Here is a 22,130-nt window from a genome sequence, read left to right as displayed (position 1 = left end):
ACTTTGAATGCCAGATAATAAAAAAGTACAAAGACACAAGGTGGTCTTACCAAGTAAAAAGGAGAACGAAAGGTGAGGTATGATACAAAAAATACCAAATAATGTGCCAAAAAGTAATGTTTTAGAAAATAAATTGTATTTTAAGAATAATCTTGAAGCCTAACTGCCCAAAACAGTAAATGCCTGCTGACAAGTTGCTGTAATGTACATCTTAATGGATTCAACTTTTGTTAAGATGACATAGCAGTTTGCAGAAAATACGTAGTAGTTCACACAGTTTATTTGATTCACAGAATCAAAGAATGGTAGAGGTGAGAAGAGACTTTTGGAAGTTGTCTGGTCCAGCACCTCCACTCAAACAGGGCCACACAGAGCTCCTTGCTCAGGCCCACGTTCAGATGGCTTTTGAGCATCTTCAATGATGAAGACTCAATAAAGTCTCTGGGTAATTTGTGCCAGTGCTAAGTCACAAAGTAAAAAAAAAATGTTTCTTGATAGTCAGAAGGAAACTCCTGTGTTTCAGTTTGTGCCCTTTGCCTCTAGTACTTTCAGTGGGCATTGCTGAAGAGAGCCTGGCACAGTCCCCTTTGCAGCTTCCTTTCAGGTATATATAGACATCGATCAGATTCCCCATGACCTTCTCTTCTCCAGGATGAACAGTCCAAGCTCTCAGCCTTTTCTCCTAGAAGAGATGCTCCAGTTCCTTTACCATTTTCATGGCCAGTCACTAGACTGTCTCCAGCATGTCCATGTCTCTTGTACTGAGGAGTCCAGAACTAACACAGTACTCCAGGTGTGGCCTCACAAGTGTTGTAAGGTTTAACAGCCGTGGTTTCAAACCTTATTTCTGTAGCTTGGGATTTTGTAGTTAATCTTACTAATTCCTACATCTGTGTACTAATTTTAATGACAGTACTGTTGTATAGCATTTTCCCTCCTCAGAGAGGTCTAACCTAGACACTGTACCTCAAATCTGTCTCACTTTTGTCTGGCATAGCAATGCATTTTCAAAATTAAAGTATCAAGTTTCAAAATTAAAATCATGTTCTTAATTAAATGTTTATGCATACAAACTGGAGATGCAAATTAGCATTTTCATGGGCAACTCAGGAATCTGCATACCCAAGGAGATATTATATTCTCATTTGTAAACACAGTTACTAGACTTGTAAATGCAGTTACTTGATTTATACTTGGGAAGATAAATTACCTCTTTATTTACATAATAAATATTTATATGCACAATTTAATGTACAGTTCATGATTTGATCAAGAGATCTTTTACTGATTCTAACAGAATTTTATTGCTTTCATGGTTATTACAGTGACATTTAACAAAGCAGAATTCTTACCATTCACAGAAAAAGAAAATTATTAATTGATCCTTAAAGCATATTTGAAACTAGTTATCTGGCTGCTGGCATCAATAATAACATGGGACACATTAGATTTAAAAGGTTGCCATTTAGTTATGTGCAAATTACTGTAACATGATGCATGGTGCTGAATAGCACCTGAAAAGAAAATGAAATGTTGTATTGAATATTGCAGAAAAAAACAAAACCAAAACCAAAAAAAAAAAATGAAAAGAAAACAAGACTCCTGGTTATATTAGTTGTCACATGATTTTTTCAGAAAAAAATAAAATTCAAACTTGCTCTATGCATATGCATCAATACTTAATTAGTTTGCAAGACATGCTAGATATATGCCATGGAAAAGATTCCTTTGAGACATGTAAGACAAAATTATAATAAGCAATAGTATCCTTAAGGGAACAAGATACTAAGCAGTCTACAGCTGTTTAACTATAAGCATGTAATTAGCCCCATATTTATGACAGGTTAAAGGTCAAACACATTTTTAAAGCCTTTTATTGACTAAACAAGAAAGGTCTTAAAATAATTCTAATATCCAGGTATAACATAATATGTGTCATCAGAAGATACACAACTTGAAGTCTGGAAGCCAAACTAAATTAAGATCCTCATGGATGACACTCTCATTTATTCATCTTGTTCTCACTTACACTTTAGGTACATTTGGCCAAGCATTGCAACAAATCACATTTTCTACAGTGTCTTCACAAACCTCATGGAACTCTAGAGGTATTTTACTTGAGAGTAATGCAGTATTTAATCTCACAACAAGCACTTCAGGACAAAGACTATGGTGTCTATGTGAACTGGTAGGCAATTGAAAAAAGAACAGCAAGTCAGTAGGAGTTATCTAGAGTATTTAAAATAAAGAAGACTTTCAAAACACAAAATCTAAGCAGATACTAAGAGAGGGCAACCCACCCAAATTTTATTACTCAGCTCTTCCTCTGAAAGAGCAGGAGGTATGTGACACTGGGAATGTAGCATTTAAAGTGCAGTGAAGACAGTGTTAGTAGTGCACACAACTTTGACCCAGTACATTTCCTGATTGATTGATCTGATGTGCAGATAAGGACATCAAAAGGCAAGAATCTCTGCTGGAGGCAAGGTGTGGTAATGCAAGTCTTCATTCATTTCCAATGTAAAATCTAATAGGTTAAGTCACCCAGATCCTAAATTCAGCTGTTTGACTTTGAACTGGAATAGACAAGCAGATAGCATTTTTCATTTCCCACCCCTACTTTAGGCCAAAAATATTCACCTGCCTGCCTTACACAACAGAGCTATTTTGAATCACTCCACAGTTAAAACTATATATTACTGTGGATAAATACTGTGGGGTTTTAAGTTATGAGAATTAATTATTTCTGCAAGAAAGTATTTTTGAGTTGCATGGCCAATCCTTGGGGTGATCCTGGTACATGAGAAAGTTTGAAATGCTGCTTGTACCTGAAGCAGGGTCTACAGTTGCAGGAACTCCAGCTGCAGCCCTCAAGAGGAAGCAAAATAGCAAACTATACAGAAATTATAAGCACAAGGATGTCATCAGTGACCAAGGCAAAGAACACAGACAGGCTGCACAGGAGAAACAAGGCAAGTCAAAAAGCATGAAATGTAATTTGAAATGTAAAAACCGGGAGACTGAAGTTTATTCTCCCAAAAATTTCTTATGCATTTTTACTCTGTCTTACCAACCAATCTCTTCATCAAGGTTAATTTCTAATAAAATTTAGGATTGTTTATGAAATTCCTTAAAATTCTTTATAAATCAGACATACTTTGCAGCAGAGCAAAGTTTGCTCGGCAGAAGCTCTTTAATTTTAACTTACCTTTAATTTTTTTTAAGCTTTAATTGTATTACTGTGACTAAGTCTTCATAATTTTAGGCATTTTCAGTGTCAACATTTTAAAAACACAGTAGATCTACACTTCTTTCACTCTCATGTGGCAGTGACTGTTGACAAGCTATGACTCAGTTACCTTGTAAAACTTGCTTGTATAAACTTACTCACTTCCTCCTATATCATTATTTAGACCACCTGTCACATCTGCTTCATTAGTCGAGAATATAATCTCAGGGAAAATACTTCCTTTTCATTTAATATTGTAGAGAGCTATTAAAAATGGGGATCAATGTTTGAAAGGCCTTTAGGCACCACTAGAATAGAAATGACAATGACAAATGGTGAAAGCTTGTTAAAACTGGTTGTACTGCGTGGATGGATGAAAGGTTGGATGTTTTAACTGAAAACAAATTCATGATGTAATTGAAGAAGACTTTTGTCTGAACATCCCCCCACCCCAGACCCAGAAACATGACTCTTACCAGTAGCAGACTCCCTTGCAGCTTGGGCAGAATGTCCTCCGTTCCAGGACGTGCTTGTTTTTCCAGCTGCTGGGATATGATGGAGATGTAATCCATTTTCTGCATTAACAGGTCTTCTCTCAGTGCAGGTTACTGAATGATCTTGACAGGCGCTTGCCTGAACACCACTTACAGAACAAGTATTTTTTGCCCAAGGTTCGTATTTGGCCGTGCTGCAGTCGGGTGGAGAGATCACAGCGGCCAAGCCAGAACAACGAGCAATATTCTCACTGTTTTCTCTACCGTTCCTATTTAAACCCCAATTTGCTAGCACAACATGCCTGTCATTTAAATCATTCCTGCCAGCAGTGGTAGCTTGGAGGCTTGAGGGCGGCAGTGACTGACACCCAGGCCTGGCGGTGTTTTCGGCACTTCTGTTTCCCGGCAGAGGTGTGGAAGGCGGGTGAGGTGTTAGCAATTTCCCTGGAGCTTTTTGAGCCTCGTTGGCTCCAGTGGCTGACTGCATCTGGAGTATAGTGCCTCTTCTCTTGGGCATAAAACTTGACTGGGCTCTTACAGATGTTTCTCTTCCAGTTTTTTTTGCCTTATTTTTGAGTTGATTACCTTCATTAATTTTAGAATTATTGATATATACTGAGGGTTTACTTGCTTCATCTTTTGACACCATCCAAGCTTTTTTAGCAGAAAAGGATTCAGTAGACATAAATATATTCTGAGATGTGCATTCTTTATTTGATTCTTCAGTATTAACATTTGGTTTTGATATATGAGAATTTTCCTGATGATTTTTTATGAACGTGGGGTTTGAAGGCTGAGCAACAATACTTAAATTATTCTTAGGAGCATTATTTGCTGTTTGAACATATTGCAGCTTTGAAGAAGATACTTCACTGGTGCTTTTTTCATAGAATTTTTCATTATTTTCTGTTATTATCTCGTCAATTTGATCACACCATCTTAGCTTCCTATTGTATTTTTCATTTTCTGCACTTTTCTTTTTTATTTTTGCCAGTTCTAAACTGTCTCTGATGGATGACATGGATCGAGTACCAAAACGGATCCCATGGTTCATAACCACAGTTTTGAAAGGACTGGGTTCATATTTAGCATCCTTCTTTAGGATACTTGTGAGTAACTTTGCTCTTTTTCTTTCAAGAATATTACTTTTCAGGGTTTTGTCCTGTGCAGGAATTCCAGAATTGAACTCTGTATCTGACCCCAGGGACATAGTTTCAATTATATTTCCCTCTCCTTCCTCTTTGTTATTCTGTTGCTTAACTTCCAACAGAACTGAGGCATTTGGTATGTCCTGAAATAAAGATGTTACTGGAATAGTATCATTAATACATTTAATATCTTCTTCTTTCATTTCAGTCATTTTTCCTGAGGTATTTTTAAAAAACTTTGTACTAATATTTTTGTCCTTTGGTAACATATCAGCTGTGCTGGGAATGCAAGTGGAACATCCCCGATTAGGAAATAAGATTATAGATGTTGCAATAGGTTGTCTGGATGGTTGCACAGATACAGTTCTCTTCTGTGGGGTCATTTTAAAACCCTGATCTTGCATCAGATCCTGAACTCTTTCTCCTGGAATAGAATCAGGGCTGTCCCAGGCTTTGCTAGGATTGAAAACAGGATGACAAGTGGCTAATGTGCTAGCCATTCCAGAAGATGGCTTGCTTCTGTCTTTTATATTTTGCAGAAAACTAAATGTATTAATTACAGAGCTCTTTTGCTTATCAGAGGTCGAGAACTCTGCAAGTTTTTTTCCAGATCTCTGAGAAGCAGATGATTCCTCTTCTGAAGTGTTCATGTGTTCAGCAAGAGTTAGAACATGATGTTTAGCTAAAAGATCATGAATAGGTATGTTGTGGTAGTGTTGTGAATCTGCATTTCTCAGGCAATTATTTAGATGCGCATTTTTAGAAGTACTTTGATCTATACGAAGTAAGTAATTATTCCTAGTCTGGGATTTTTCTGGATCATACAGGGCATAGTCACACTGTGCAGTCAAAGATGATTCACTCGGTGTTGTGTAATCTCCACTTTGTCCTCCAGCCTCAAGACTGTCAAGGCTTGTCAGGCTTTCTGAATCATCTTTTTCTTTGAGTTCTTGATAAAAATTCTGAAATACAGGCATAGAACCAGGCTGTTAGATTTATCAGAAATATGGGTTTGCTGATACTAATTTTTCATTAATGAGAGCTTAGACTAAAATACAAACAATACTAAGCCTGGTGTTTTTATGACTTGGGTTCACATCACCATGAGTGTTTCCATCAAGTCAAAATTTGCCTGTGTTAAGTTGCAAAAGAAGATGATGTAATTTGGGGAGAAATTCAGAAGAGAGAGCTGCATAGTTCAACAAATTTAATCCCCAGTTATATATGAATTCTGCAATATCAAAAAAGGAACTAGATTTATCTAAACAACAGTACTGTTTCTGGATTTCCCTGTGATACAGGATGGCTTCCATACTCTGTAATAGTTCTAAGTAAATTTTCCAAATTGAAAGACAATCCATGAAAATGAAGATTTGATAATGGATCTGCCCCAAACTGGAACTTTTCCATCATATTAGACTGAATAAGTTTCTTTTCATACAAAGGGCCACAAATGATGAGGAGTTAAGCCCTGTCATGCCGCACAAAAAAAATCTCTTAGCTATCATAACCACAGCAACTAACAGCTACCAACTCCCCCAGTGAAATTCCCTGTTGATGTCTTTCAGAAAGAAGAAAATATCCTCTAAGAGGACAAACTAGGTCTAAGAGTGTAAGGGAGTCCCATGAACTCCCCCAACCTTCTCATCAGATTTTAATGGAGTGATGAATATGAGAAACTGGCACCATCTGAAATATCAGTGGGACAATTTTATGTATGCACTGTACAAGCATTTTCTTCACTATTACTTCTCTATCCAAGCACTGAGATGCTGACATCATTCACAAAATATACTTCTTTAAGTACAAGACTTCAAAATACCCATAAGCATAAAGGACAACAAACATGTTAACTAATTTCACAATCTCATACACTCACTGTCATCAACTCAGCAGCAAAGTGATTTTTAAACTTATTTTGGAAAAAACTGGTGTGAAAAACCAAGAGAAGTTGAATTAGATATGCTACTTATGCAATGAAGATTTTTTTTTTTTTATTAGTGACTTTAAATGGAAAATGTTTCAAGTAGCAAAATCTGTTAACCTAGGTAAGTGATTATATATCCCCTGGCAATAACATAGAATTAATATTTTGAAAATTCACCAAAGAATACATAAAATTCTTTAGTGAATAATAATAATATATTTTTATCATAAACATTTTTATTCTAGTAAAATTGTTATACCTTAATATTGCATATTTTACAGTACAAATATACTAAATTGCAGAATAAAAAGCTTAGTAAATCCTGAAAGTTTTTATGGTTGAATTAAATCTTATCTTTCACTATATGTTCAGAGGTTGGTGCAGTCTTCCATTATAGTTATGATCTGAGATAAAGAAATTAAATAGAAGAACAAAGAACTAAGTGTAGGGAAAGATCCCTTTAGGGAAAACTTTCAAACTAAAGCTATATAAACCAATGCCTTTCTAATAGAAAAAAAGAAATAACACTTTGTTAGTTATTTATTAACTTTTATGTTTGGCTAAATTATATTGTTAACCTCTGCTTGAACTTCACCAAACAAGGAAAAGGCATATACTCAGCATTTTCTGTATCAGGCCAAATTTAAGAACTAGCTTTGAAATTTTGAGGTGGAAAGAAAAAACAGTAAAAAGAAATTAGAGATGTCAGCCTTACTTCTTGTCTAATTTGGAAATCGCAACTGTATGGCAAAATACATGTTTCTAAAATGACAAAGTTAAACAGCAGGAAAATGTTGTAAGGATTGATTTAAAAAGCACTTTTTCTGATAGCAGGTCAGCCTAAAGTGATAAATCTGGAGGATGCAAGAAAATTTGCAACTTCTAAAAATTAAGATTAAGAAAAATTCTACCTAGTTGTGCTCCAGAGCACAAAAGACTTGATCTTGCATTATATATATATATAAATAATTTTACTGTCCCTGTAAAAACCCCCAAAATCTCAGTTGAGGTAACATCCAGAAATGTTAGGAACTAAAGAATAGAGTCCTCATTTAAACACATACTCACTTTTATGTAGTTTATGCACATTTAGTTATTTTTTTTTACATTTATTCTGTTGCAGCATACAATTTCATCCTTTCACACATTAAAGACACTCAACATTCTCATTAAAATATTCAAATATTTCATTTTCCATTTTAACCTATCATGTAATGCAAGTGAATGTCATGTTTCCTCGTAAAAATGTGTAACTAGAACTACTTGTGCAGTAAAAAAAAAAAAAGCATTCAACAACTATCCTTTTCAGTGATTGATAAGTGCAGGGAAATAAACCTGGAAATCCCAATGATTTAATTTGATTTAATCTGTGAGAATACTATAGGATGACAAGGAAACAAAATGTTCATAGAGCGTACTGTTTTCTTATTTTCTGTATTTGCATTTCTGTTATGAAAGCACAATGTATTGAATTGTCTGTGGCCTGCATAATCTTATGTTCTAGTGTTTGAAATCTAACCCCCCTCTGTCCACATATGTAGTATTCTAGGAAAGGGAACACTTCTGAGGAGTTAAAGAGGTCACTTGTATGTCTTAAGACTTAGAACAGCTGTGTCAAGAAATTTCATTCTAGTAAAGCACTAAAACAAAGAGAAAACATGAGCCTAATAAATCTTTCATAAGGCCAATGAAACATTGCAACAAGTGAAATTTTAAGTGAAGCTGACAAGTGAATTTTCTGCCAAAGGACTCTGTCAGAACACTATTACACCAAAGAGCTGCTATATGCATATTTGACATGTTCTGCAAAAGAAGTTTTGACTGTCATAATTCCAGGAGGTGAATGGGAACACTCTTCTGAAGACAAATGCTGGAAAAAATGCTACCTACTCTGAAAGTCCAGGCCCCTCACCTCTCACACTACTTACTATTTTGATAATTTCAACCAGTTTATTTTTACAGATATTCTTTCCTTGTTATACATATTTACATATATATATAATGTTATACACCTAACTGACATCTATATATAATATATACTGTTATACACCTAACTGATTCTGAAGTAAGAGACACCAGCGCACATACAGATACAAAACTACCTCTCAAAACCAGTGAAGTAGCCAAACACCTTCACTAGTTTTGAATTTACCAACTGTGGAATAGGAAAGACCATTAAAATTAATAATCTCTTTTCCATATGGGTTTGGCACTACTTTCTCAGAAGATTTGGGCAGAATCAAGAGAGCAAATTCCACTAAGAAAGGATTCTCTTGCTTACATTACACAAGAGATACATTCTATTGTGCCAGACCCACCAAAGAAGCTATGGAGGTGTACGATTACCAGAGAAAATCTTACTATCAACACTCCTGTCTTTCTTAGTCTAACTCCTAGTGCCTGATCTCCCCCCAAGCTAGCTAGAATACAGAAACTAGAAATCCATCATTCTACAACTATTTAAAAGGACCTGATTCACCTGTTTGAAAATCATCACAGGATACTAGAAATGCAGGTTCAAACCTCTTGGGATAAAAAGAACTAATGTTTCTAATTTCATGGGCGCTTGGGCAATTCAGTAAGCCATACTGGTAGAGAAGTTTAAAAGAAAAGTGATCTGAACACTGAATGCCAGGGTGCCAGTCTGACTTCCAGTTTTCATTAAGTCCCGAGGTAAATGCACATAATTTTGTAGGAAACAGGTTTTCAGCTAAACTTGTCTCTCTGTTGTTTCAACACCTCAATACTCAGAGTGCTGTTTCTCAGGTACCCTGTTGCAGGTGTCTAACCCTCACAGACTAACTTGGTCATTCATCTCCACGAGTGGAACTCATAATGCTAGGTTTAAATACTATAAAAATTTTTAAATTATTAAATGTTGAGGCACTGTGCACCATAATGCATTAGTCCCTTTTTTTTGTTTCTAACCCATTAAGAAATTTATGCACCCGGTGAGCAGGCACCATCTACCCCGCAAATTTGTCGTGTTAAAGTATTATGGGACTGCATAACTGAAAATCATGAGGCAAATAGTCATGGAAAAAAATTTGGCACGCATATGAAATATTAATTGTAGAAGTTCTTAAGTGCTTAACTAATAATCATTTTAATGATTAAGTTAACAGATTTGAATGAACTGGAGCTGTAACATCAGTAAGAAAGAATAAATTAATATTATTTGACTAGTACACACTTTCTGAGAGAATCACAGTGTGTGAATATAACTTTTAAAATAATCTCTAAATCAACTGAGGGACTACACTACCAGAACTCTCTAATTTGCTAAAACACCTATATACATTTTTATGGTCTATGACAAAACATGATTTTTTCTTTTAGCAATTTAAATAGACTGTAAAGATGGAACAGTTTTTAAAATTTTCCCGCTCTATCTTCTGCACTGCACAGCAGCAGCCAAGGCAGAAGGTGGATTTATATAAGGAGCTCCTAAAGGTCAGACACAGGAACACTTTTAGTATCATAGAATACTCTGAGTTGCAAGGGACCCAAAAATATCACTGAGTCTAAAGCCTGACTCCACACAGGGCAATTTAAAAGTAAAATAATGGGTAAAATTAGTCTGGAGATACATTTCAAATTGTTTTTATAGCACATGTGAATTTTGGATTAGCAAAATAATGTGGAAGATAGCTGTATATTGCAATATTGGTTGAAAGCCAATGAAAACTGAACCCCTCTGATCTTGCCAAAAGGAAAATAATGAGGGAAATCACTTCAGTCTGTCACAAAAGTTAAGTGATCAACATAAAGAACGTTAACACTCACATTTACAGTGGTCAGCGTTTCTAGATTTAAGGTGACCACAGAAACCTATTTCAAGTTGTTGACTGGTCTCTACAAAATCTAGTCTGACTTCTGTTCCAATGCCATTTTATCGCAAACCTCCCCTTCAGAGTCTGTTTTCCCACTAACTGGCCATGAGCATTCTACAAGTTCCTGATACTCGGGAGAGACTCTGTACATAGGCTCTCCTTTTTTCCATGCTGGTCTTGTCTCTGCCTCTGAAGAATTAGACTGATATCACATTCCTTACAGAAGGAACTCTTGTTTAACTCATTCCAGTCATACTACAGTTTTTCCATCAGTTACCTGAAACATCTCCATTTCACAGACACTGTTCAACCTCAAAAGCACAGTAACACAAACAGCTGACATCATACAGGTCAACTCAGGCAAAGGTGGCCACGTTCACACCTATGCTGCTTCCACTCAGCAGAACATCACTTAGAAAACACTTTTCATTATTTCTCAGAGACTTGTGTGATTTTATGTGTCACACACATAAACACACAAAGTACAATACCATAAAAATTTTTCTTGTATTAGAGATACTATAAGAATAACCTTCTGAGTTCATGGTTTGGGCTCCAAGTTGTATGTTCCATCCTTATTTCAATAAATATAGAAGTGTTTTCTTCCAAGGGGAATGGAATCCATAGAAGGACTGATACTGAATACCTCAATGGCTGGACAATATGCTTGGAAAAAAAAGGAGAGCCAAGCTAAAAATCCTGCTTCAAATCAAGCAGAAAGGGATTTAAATTTAGATTTCACAGATATCACCCAAGTAACCTAATTATGGGCATATAAAGGACGGAAGAGGAAAATACAATCTCCATGTGATAATCTATACCTATTTTGTCAGGGAATTAGCTCTTTACTTCCAAGTATTTTGTTTAAAAAGTGAAACAAGAGAGGTAAAATGTTATGCCAATCAGTTTGATTCCAACATGATGGAGGAGCCTAGAAATGTTGTACTGATCCAAAAAAGTTGTATGGCCACCAAATTAAAGTGACGGCCAAAAGAAAAAGACAAAAGATACCTGAATAATACTATTACTAGTCACAGTTGAGACATTTGAAGGGGAATTTTCTAAATTATTCAGTTTAAGGCAGGCACCAGAAATGAAAAATTTGGACATAATCAGTTAATAACTTAGAACAATTATAAGCACTTGGGACTAATGTCTTTTGGTGAATAGTTGCCTGCAGCTTTAGCCAAAAACTATGCTACCAGCTCCACCTTAAAGATTTTATTTATGCATGCAAGCAAAGCAGGAAAGGACTGTGCACTGAATCCTTTTCTTGTGAATGAATTTAACAATATTAAATTCTTCAAAATGGAACATACTCATGAACATATAACAAATAATAATTTGATGTATTGGCTCAGACGCAACTGTTGCACAAAACAAAATAATTTTTGAAAATGGTAGAAGGGTCACTGAAAACCTTGGCTTACTGATGAATCTCTACAAATTTTTAGGGATGTAAAGCAGGGAACACAGAAAATCTACTGGTAAAGGTTTACATAGAACTTTATTCCCCTGTAGGAAAGTAAAGAATTTTAGGAATCTTTATAATCCTGCTGGGCCTGTAAAAACAGAAACAAAGAGAGGTCAAAGGATCTCAGTGGATGGTTAGATTGCAAAGCATGTGCACAATGAAATACTTTGACATTACTTTCAGAAAGGTAAGCACTGTTGAAATTACTTTGGACAACAGGTAGGAGCAAGACTAATGAAGTCTAATAATTTCAATAAGAGAATTTCAAATCATTATAAATTATAAATCTTATTAGTAAGAGTATTATAAATACTATTTCACAACACAGGAATTTACATTGCACACGAACACCAGCAAAACCCAAATATTAAACTTCCAAAACTCAGGCCTTAGAACAAGGACAATAGCTTTCTTGACTTTTTATCTTCTCACACTCCAAAACATGCAATTTCAAGAAAGGAAGTCCAAATGTCTTAAGTACAAATATTTACATTTTGAAACTATTTATCAGAGGAAAGAAGTTGAGCAACCCCTAGTGGCAGCAGAAAAATACATTCTGGAAAAAAAAGCAAAATTTTCTACAGGACCAAGGTATTTTCAAAAATACATTAATTTGTAAACAACAAATTTATATACAATGTCCAAAGATGCTGATAACATTTAGAAAAAACTGCAAGTAAAATTATGCATGACCCATGGCAGTTTATTCCTAGTATTCAATTAGAAAGTGATAACTGTGTTTGACAAAATACACTACAATATACGTGTCTTACAATATATTAAGAAGAATCTTTTTATAAATTTTTCTCAAAGAGAATGCATTTTGTTTTCTAATTCTAAGATATCCTAATGGAACTACTGCCAAATTCAGTGTCATCATTTAGGGAGGGATTTGCAAGCACTATACCAATGTAATGCACAATGTGATATTAATGAAAAAAAAAAAAGTTAGACCTCTTTGTATTTTGTTTTAAGGTGGTAATCTAGAATTCAGTTTTGTTTTGTCTTTTTCTATAAATTATCATTTGCTCTTCCTTCTTTTATATTTGGAAATAAGAAAGAACACTAGCCATCGCCAGTACAAACTATACTTTCTGTCTTCTCAACCTTTTTGAATCACCAGTGCAGTGAGATTGAGCTTTTCTTTGTTAGTCATCAGCTGCTCAAGATTTTCACAAATAATCATCAGAACAAAGTAGATACAAAGACAGAGATGAATGTTCCTGAAAACATCCATATCAAAGTATATTCAAACTCTGTACGGTCTTTCAAAAGTTATCTATACACATGTATTTAAAAGAAAAGCTCTTACTTTACGGCCACCAATGATCTCATGCCTCTAGTCATCACAAGTATAGAGGGATGGTGCTTCGCAGAGTCCAGGTCATTTCAGATACCATGCCCCTGGATACCAGTAAGATATTACAGAAATAAAAGAAACAGCACCAAAGTATGTCTGCTCCTTTCCATAAAATGTAATTTTGAAAACAATATTTCCAAAATCAAAGACTGACAGACAAAATCAAGACACTGACAGACCTAATATAACATGGCACTTAAAAAAGCAGTAATAAGAAGTCACTTTGGAGCTCAGTTCTTCTTGATTTTTACTGTTTCTAAGGTGAGTTATGAAACTGATTTTGGGTCCAAAAATCAGTTTAGGCAGAAAGCTTGTTGCTTGAACACCTACAGCTATTCCAAAGATGACAAAAAAAGGCGCCTCAAGAGGCTAGAAGTCAATCCCTAACAAACCACCATACACTGGGAAAAAAATCAAGAAAAAAATCCCCCAACATCTGACCTACTATCACTATACTGCTATAGCAGTAGCTGAGCTGTAGCAATAGAAAAGCAGAAACTTTTGTGTGCAGTAAAAACCATCAATTTAAGTTTGGAAGCAGCACAAGACTCCAGTGATAGACAACTTCAGAGCCAAGAAGTCTGATACACAAATCTTAGATTCAAAGAAAAAAAAGAAAATATGACATATATCTTTGAAGAATTTGTGAAAATATTCTTACGAATATTTTTAAAAATCTCTGACTTCTTACTGCAATAGGTGTGTAATTTTACTATTAATTATCTATTGCCACACTCAAGAAACTTTCTGTCACAGTTAAAAAGCATCATGTAATAAATCACATGAAAATATCATACCTCCATGTTGTTCAGATGCTGTTTTTCAAGGAGCTGTTGCATTTCTTTCAGATTTTTCTGGAAGAGAAGTTGGTGACTATCCATGTTTGTTCTACTGCTCTCTTGTATTGTTTTATCACAGCCAAACATTGCTGATTTCTGCTTCTGATGCAAAGAATCATTTCTAGATGCTGATGAGGATGTACCATCTGTGGTGCTTGATGCAGACAAGCAACTTATTACTTTATCTTATTTTTATGTGTCAACGGTACACTTTTAAATATGTCCCTTTCCAAAAGTATGTATCACCAATAAATGCCAGGCAAGTGAAGGACAGCCATGCTACATGCAACTACAGGTGGTGCTGTCAGTACTAACTTAAAGTGTCCAACATTTTCCATTTTAAAACCTCTCTTCTGTTATTTATAAATAGTCAGACTTTTCTGATTGGGTTGTTGGGTGACTGCCTCAGGCTGAATTAATATGGGAAATGTCAGCCAACAGTTTGGTAATTTGCAGAAATGGAACATGGAGGATTGGTTTTTTTTAAAAGAAAAAAACAAAGGAAAATAAAAACCCAAGGAAAATGGGCTTTGTTTTTTTCATAAAGTTGGCTTATATAGAGCATGATGTCAGGTGTTCCCTTACTTCAGAGATAGAAAAGCTCTGTAGTATGTAGAGACCCCAGATCTACTGATGATATGTTATGTCAGTATTGTGGTATGTTAAAGAATACGTCTTTGATGCCTGAAAAAACCCACCTTTGGAGTAGCTAGTGTAACTGGCTTCTGTGACCAGGGTGGGCCCAAATTAAGGCAGAGGAAACCAGAGGTCTCTACAACATGAGTATTAGCAAGAACCATGGGATTGGTTGACAACCAGGAATGAAAGAAGTCAAGAAGCATGCAAAGCAAAGTGCAATTAGTGACCAGGAAGGCAGGGAGTGGGTAGCAAGGTATGTTCAAGAACAAAAAACAGACAGAACTGGAATGAAGCTGGGGAAGATCACTAGGAATAAGAACCAAGCTTCGGAAAACAAGCAGCAAGAACTGGGTTGATATCAAGGATGACAAAACCAAGAAACAAGTAGCTTTAAGCAATAAGAAAAGAGGGCATGAAAAAAAAATATCAAAAATAACCCAGATGCCAAACCCACAGCTTGTGGGTAGATCAAGCTTTAGTATTCTGGAAGTATAACTATTACTGGGTTGCCAGCTATGCTAGACTGTCTAGGTGGAAGAGTTTAGTGAAGGACACTGATCCTTTCTTTTGGCTCCAGTATGTTCAAGGGCCTTAAATGCCCTTAGTCTGGCATATCCAAAGCGGCACAGACAGCTATCTCTCACCAGATCTATGCTTTATGTTCTCACCTATGTTTAATAGAGCCATAATCCTTGCAATGCATTAGAAAGCCAAGGTTATGTCTTGATGGTTTAGGCTCAAGTATTTAATTATGGACTTGGCAGTGCTGAGTTAACAAATAGATTTGATGATCTTAAAGGTCTTTTCCAACCAAACCAGTTCTATGACTCTATGATTGTCTTTGTTGTACTCCTTAATAATTACAAATGGTGGTAGAAGTAGAACAGATCTTTAAAACAATCTATCAGTATAAACTTTCAGTGAAGTTACTTGTAAAATGGGTATGCCTTTACCTAAAAGCAGAGATTCAACAAGATTTACCAGACAGGGTAGCAACTTCTCATATTTATTTACAGAACTCAGAAAACTGCATGCTGTATTTTTTTGTATGGCAGATATCGTCCCTATCCCAAAACTTTCTTGTTAAGACACCTGGCCCCCAAAAATCTGGTTTTGCTTTTCTTTAAGAGGGGTTAATATGCCTCCATTGCTCAATTTATTTCTTTATACCTTTTTAAACACAGACATTAGGAATTTTAGAAGCTTTTAAAATTCACTGATATCCAATTGGGTCTACAGCCATATTTATCTTGAATACTTAATACAGTATTCATTTCTAACTTTAAAAGGTGACTGTCAATGAATTCTATATCTATATACTCTATTTTTGAGGAGATTTTTGGCTTAAGTGTTTATAGAATTTCAAGGAAAAATACAGAAAGGTATCTACTACTTCATCTGAGTTACTTATTAGCTGTCCCAAAATTTCCAATTAAAGGGATTACAAGAAAAGAAATGTTTAAAGCTTTAAAACTCAGAACTGGTGAGTTTTGAAGAACCTTCACCTTTGAGAACCTTCCCAAAATGCTCTTCTGTTTTATCTGTACTAAGTGGCTTGTGACCTGCCAATAGATCGCAGTAGACTCAACTTCTAAGCTTTTTTCATTCTGGAGTCATTTATTTTAAATTCTTTTCTTTGAGCAATTACTAATTTCAAACTTATAAAAATATAATTAACTTTGAGATTCTTAACTCTCTCTCAAATTTGGTTACTAAGGAAACACAAGGTGTAAAAGAATATGAACACATAAATTTAATTTCCTTAGGAAAACATAAAAATGAAATAAAATTTTCATTATAAAATTGAAAATTGGGAAAGGAACACACTATCATTATTACAGGATAGAGAATATTTAAAATTATACAAATAAAAATGGAGTGACAGAGCTGTAAGAAATGGTAAGTGGTTTGAAGAGGCCCTGAGTGACAAAAGTGAAGCACAAGGAGCAATTTGAAAAAAGATGAAAAATAAAGAAACAAATGATAAAGGCTGGGGGAAGAGGCACTGAGCTGCTGTCTTTAATGAAGCCTACGAGTGAAATGAGGCAAACCATAAAGAACCCTGAGACATCGTTCAGAAACATCTACATTTTTTTGCCATAAATTAAACTTAAGTTTAACAGGTAGATTTCTTGTTTCTTTGTTTTTATGGCTGAAATCTTCCTATGAATGTTGGCTGGCAAATAGCATGGGTGTTTAGCTGTAGTTATGACATATTTTCTCAATCAACCAGTTTATCACCTGTAAAGGTATTAATCAGCAGCAGGTATGTAAACAAGCTGAATATTAATGTCACAATGAAGAATACACTGAAGCTCAAAATTAGGGAGACCCCTTGTAGACAGAATTTGTCTATTCTGAACATCTGCACAATTTATATATTGCAGAAAATAATTACAATAATAGTAACAACAAAAGCAGCAATAACAAAAATAACCCCTTGAACTGAAATGTTAAAGAAATGTGAGATTAGGAAAGGAATAATCAGGAAGGAGTATGAAATACAGCAGCTAGACAAACTATATATAAAGAAACATTCTGCCATAAGTCAAGGTATCTTCGAAAGAGTGCTTGGGCAGAGTGAAAAGTATGGAAATCAAATTGTATGTGATATAAAATAAAATTACAAGATACAATACATATAAAGAATGAGAAATATAAAGGAATGACAGCTGGAAAGAAGATTCTTGCATGAATATATAAACTAAAATATCCTTGAATGTCAAAAGGAAAAACATTTGATGAGAATAAGAAATCATCTAGACAGAGTACTTTATAAATCACAGTAGGGCAAATGGTTTGATAACCATGGAAATCTGAGTCAGGCTATAACTGAATGGAGATTAGGTTAGTCCTGACTATTCCCAGAGTTCTGCTGAAGGGAAAAGGTGTGTGTCACCTCCTCTGCTGTCTTACCAAGTGGACACAAACAACTCAAGGAAGGTGCATAATGTTTCATTGGAAAAGTTCACAGAAATGCTTTCTTTGCTATGAGAGAAATGTCCTACAATTTCTTAAAGAGTAATTGTCTCCTGTTTATTGAATACACTAAGCAATTTACTTCCTTTGATCATCAGAGTAAACAGGAATGCTTACCTGATTTTATTTATGCTTGGCAAGCACAATCCTGATGTTAAAACTGATCCTTTAAGCTGTTCAAGAGCTTCTTCTAACTGAGAAGATGCTTTTGTCTGGACTAGAGGGATCAGAGTTAAAAAAACACAACGGAAAAAATATTTTTAAAATTGGAATATTTTACCTTAAATGGTTTGGTTAAGTTTCTGAAGTTTGGAAGCCTAAATCCAGAGTTACAATAAACAGAGTGATATAGCATTACTAGACATGCTAGAAAACCTCGAGTTTCTCTGAAACAAAATGCCAATATATTTAAGTGTTTAGAGTTACACATGTATTAAACAGTTTTGCTATTTGTTTTCAAACTGCATTGCTGAAAAAAGTAGGAGGTTAAAAAATCTAACTTTTTTTACATCATGATTATTCTGCTCATGCACTAAGCCCAAGTTATGGCTTGCAGATATTTTACAGAGGCCAAATTGTAACTTAATAATCCAATCAGTGGAGAAAGAAAGAGTCCAGACAGGCACAAGTTATTGTCTCTTTCAAGTAAGTAAAAGTAGGGTAGAGAGTAACTTTTTGCTATAAAAGAAAACGAAGGAAAAAAAATTATGATTCATTCTATTGCTACACAATCTGGACTGTCAGTAGGGCTATGAAGAAGCCCTAAACCAGTACTTTTCTATTTTGTTATTTTAATCTGACATTTGATCTTGAAGTAAGAGACATTACCTCACAGTTGGCACAACTGCAGTTGAGAGAGTAAATCTGCTAAAGCATACCTAAGTAATAGACCATATCTTAAGAGTTTGAACACTGGAAAGTTGACTGAAAATCAGACTTGGCCAATGCTGTAACAAGCTTCTGCCAATCTGCACTGATTCCAAGAAAGCAGGAACTGAGCTGCAGTGATCATTACTTCCCAGCAATGAGAGAACAGCTTAGAAAGTGTACTAATTCAGAAAAGAAAAAGGTTACGTAACGCATTAATATATGCTAGGACTGCTTTTACTTATTGATAAACAAAGTGCACATTCTTGAATATGTCATTTTTAGCAGTTCAAAGAGGGGACCAATACTCTACCCTAGTAACTGTTTCTAACACCTCTCACCCAGCTGTGAAAGCATAGTACTATAAGCAATAAGCACATTGCAGTCAAAAACGTGGGGAAAACCCAGGAAGCCACAATACCCCAAGGAGGTGATGTACTTACTGTGACTGGAATACAGTGCAATATCTCACAGTACCGTTTTCAGGAAAAAAACCCAGAACTGTGTTTTTAATTCCCTCTACTCAATTGTCATATGTATCAGGTCTGAGCTTCTTGTCAGTTGTTTTGCTTTTATGAATTCAATGAATTTGAGTAAAGTTAATTGTTCTGTTTGCTTCAATTATATTATACTGATAGAATAATAGGAATGGTTGGAGTAATAATGATCTCCAGAAGTCCCTTCCACCCCTAACAATTCTATGATTCTGTGAATAGAAAAACATCTGTATTGCGAATAATGATTAAATTTTAGTTTACAAACCTATTTGTTTGTGCTGAGAAAAAGGCAGATGAGCACGCTGGAACTTCTCAGTTGCCTCCTGAAGTTTAAATTTCCTTTGCTGAAGAACTCTTTCTCTAAATCTTTGTTCTTTTTCTTCTTCTTGCTTCTGTCTTTCCTCAAAGGCTCTGTATGTAAGAATCAAAAGTAGATATTTCCTACATTTTCAAATTACTTTTACCAAAATATTAGTAACTTACTTGCTTACCAACTTGCCACTTCAGTACAAAAGCTTACTTGTCCATAAATTAAATGCTATTACCTTCAGCAGAGCTGGACCTCTGCAGTAAATGGGACAGGGGCTGGGGAAGAAGTCACAACATATTTTTATTTTTTAGCCTCAGCCAGAGATTTGATTCCTTTTTATATGTGAATTAACATGCAGACTTGACCAGTTCTTGTTACCAGTGTGACTTTCACAACAGCCTTTACATGACCCTGTAAATGTACCACAGTGAGCAGATCAATAGGAAGCTGAACTGCAAATGTTCTGTGCGTATGTTTTTCTAAGCTGTTCAGGAAATAGAAAAAGTTGTTATTTAGAAATAACACAAAAGAATTACAGCTTTTCCCTGCAAATATGCAAGAGTTAGTTTCAACTTCTAATTGTTAAGAAGCTTCCTGAAATCAAACAAATAGCAGCACAAATTGGGATAAAAGAGTAGTGTTAAACTGTAATTGACAGAATCAGTTGTTAATATCAAATATGTTAAACATGTCCTTCTACCACCTGGAAAGGAAAGCAGCTCTAATCAAAACCAATCACCATCACAAAGGTTTCCTTCAGTAGGCACAAGTAGGCACTTGATGAAGTTATGTGGATTTTTTTTTCCTGCTGACAAAATCATCAGCTTTTACTGACAAACTAGCTCCTTGAGTGAAATATACCCAATAAATGTATTGGCACAGTGCCTATGTAGGTAAGTCATATTTAACAGTTTTAAACTAAAAAAGGGTAGATTCAAATTCGATAAAAGGAAGACAGTGAGAGTGGTGAAACACTGGAACAGGTCGCCCAGAGAGGTTGTAGATGCCCCATCCCTGGAAACATTCTATTCTAAATGTAGTAATACTGTAAAAGTAATATTCTTCAAGTTCAGCTTCCAAATCCTGCCATGCAAGGCAGCTTCCCATCTTTGAAATTCTCAGTGCATTAGAAATGTGATTTGACAGGTCACTGGTACACTAAGTAGGGTCCTACTCTTAGCCAGCATTAGTGGAAAGAAATGTTTAGCCATATGTTCTTCGTTTCTCTCATCACAATAAGGTATCACCCCATAACTTTAATCACTCACAGTTGCTTCACACATCTTCTTGCTTAACAGAGCAAAACTGCTGCTTAACAGAGCTTCTCCTTAACTAAAGCTATTTTAAAGCTTCTTCCCTTTGCCTTTCAGAAAAATGTTCAAACTGAAATATTCAACTTGAGCCTCCCTAGTATCCCTTCAAAGTGCTAAATGATCACCTGTGAAAACAAACAGAAAAATAATTTGAAATATGTTCTTTTTATTTTAGAAAGTCTAAAGGCTGTAACTGAACAATAGTAAAAAAATAGGAAAACTGCCAAATAATTCCCAAGTATACACTTATACAGGAATATCCACTTTAATCCACTTGGAAGCCAAAGCATAGCAGAGAGACACATAAACAACTTTCACTGTTTTGAAAACTCACATATACGTGTCTGTCAAAACATGTTAGAACTAAAATGTAGAACTAAAGTTCACCGTATACTTTCAGTAGTTCTGAATTTCACTCACCTAAAATCTGATACAGAAATATGCAGTGTTTTACATCTTTATCCTGACTAAAGAAATAAGAAAAATCACAAGAGAGGAAACAGACTTGGTTATCCTAGTAAGTACTTTAAACGCATTCTTCATGATGTCCCTAATATTTCTAGAACCTGTCAAGAAGGCCTTTAGTTGAACTGTAGTTGTTAAATTCAAACATGTGGGAAATTCTGCAACTTTACACCTGGAGTAATTCCAGCATATAACTCCAAAAAGGAAAAAGTGAATTCTGACAGAATTTTTAGTTATTTATTTTTTAAAATTATTTTGGATATGACTTAGCTGCACTCTTCCACATTCCTAACAACTGGCATAAAAAAAGGACTGTTGTTCCATATAGCTGGGAATGAGCAAGGTCAAATGCTGATGCAAGAGATCTTTTTCACCACAGCTCATCATGATCATTATTTGGTTTGGATTAAGACGTGAAGGAGAAAAAAGGATCTTATTTTAAATGTAAAGAAATGCATGAAAGATATTCAGTGAAGCTGGCATCATTAACTTTTTGACCTTACAGAATGTAAATTGTGACACCCAGGTGCACTATGTAAAATAAATAATTTTACAAATGCACATTGAAAAACAGTTAAAGCAAATGTTTGTTCATGCACTCTCCTTAAGCCACCAGCTTAGGTTCATATCACAGATGTAACACTGGCAAAAGAATATGGCTTTAAGATGAAGAGTTAGCAGAAGAATTTCCTGACTGGTGTTTTTTTAACCCAATTTTTCTGTCTACTATAAACAACCCAGCAGTGCAGCAATTTT

At 35.2% G+C, this 22,130-nt stretch overlaps 1 protein-coding gene across 1 annotated transcript in view; it reads right to left on the bottom strand.

Moving 5' to 3' along the window:
• The window catches only part of CEP126 (centrosomal protein 126), a 32,329-nt gene that overhangs the window by 3,835 nt on the left and 6,364 nt on the right, over window positions 1-22,130 (bottom strand). Inside the window, exons 3-7 of the mRNA XM_027900091.1 lie at window positions 19,552-19,697; window positions 18,040-18,139; window positions 17,254-17,258; window positions 14,263-14,459; window positions 3,706-5,833 (exon numbers count right to left, since the gene is read on the bottom strand). Of these exons, the coding sequence (XP_027755892.1) occupies window positions 3,706-5,833; window positions 14,263-14,459; window positions 17,254-17,258; window positions 18,040-18,139; window positions 19,552-19,697 (2,576 nt within the window). The remainder of the gene's footprint in view (window positions 1-3,705; window positions 5,834-14,262; window positions 14,460-17,253; window positions 17,259-18,039; window positions 18,140-19,551; window positions 19,698-22,130) is intronic.

Source organism: Empidonax traillii, unplaced genomic scaffold (genome assembly GCF_003031625.1).
Source record: "Empidonax traillii isolate 1590-97213 ecotype Southwest subspecies unplaced genomic scaffold, ASM303162v1 scaffold706:size701851, whole genome shotgun sequence".
Taxonomy (NCBI): Eukaryota; Metazoa; Chordata; class Aves; order Passeriformes; family Tyrannidae; genus Empidonax; species Empidonax traillii.
This window is presented reverse-complemented; position numbering and strand designations above follow the sequence as displayed.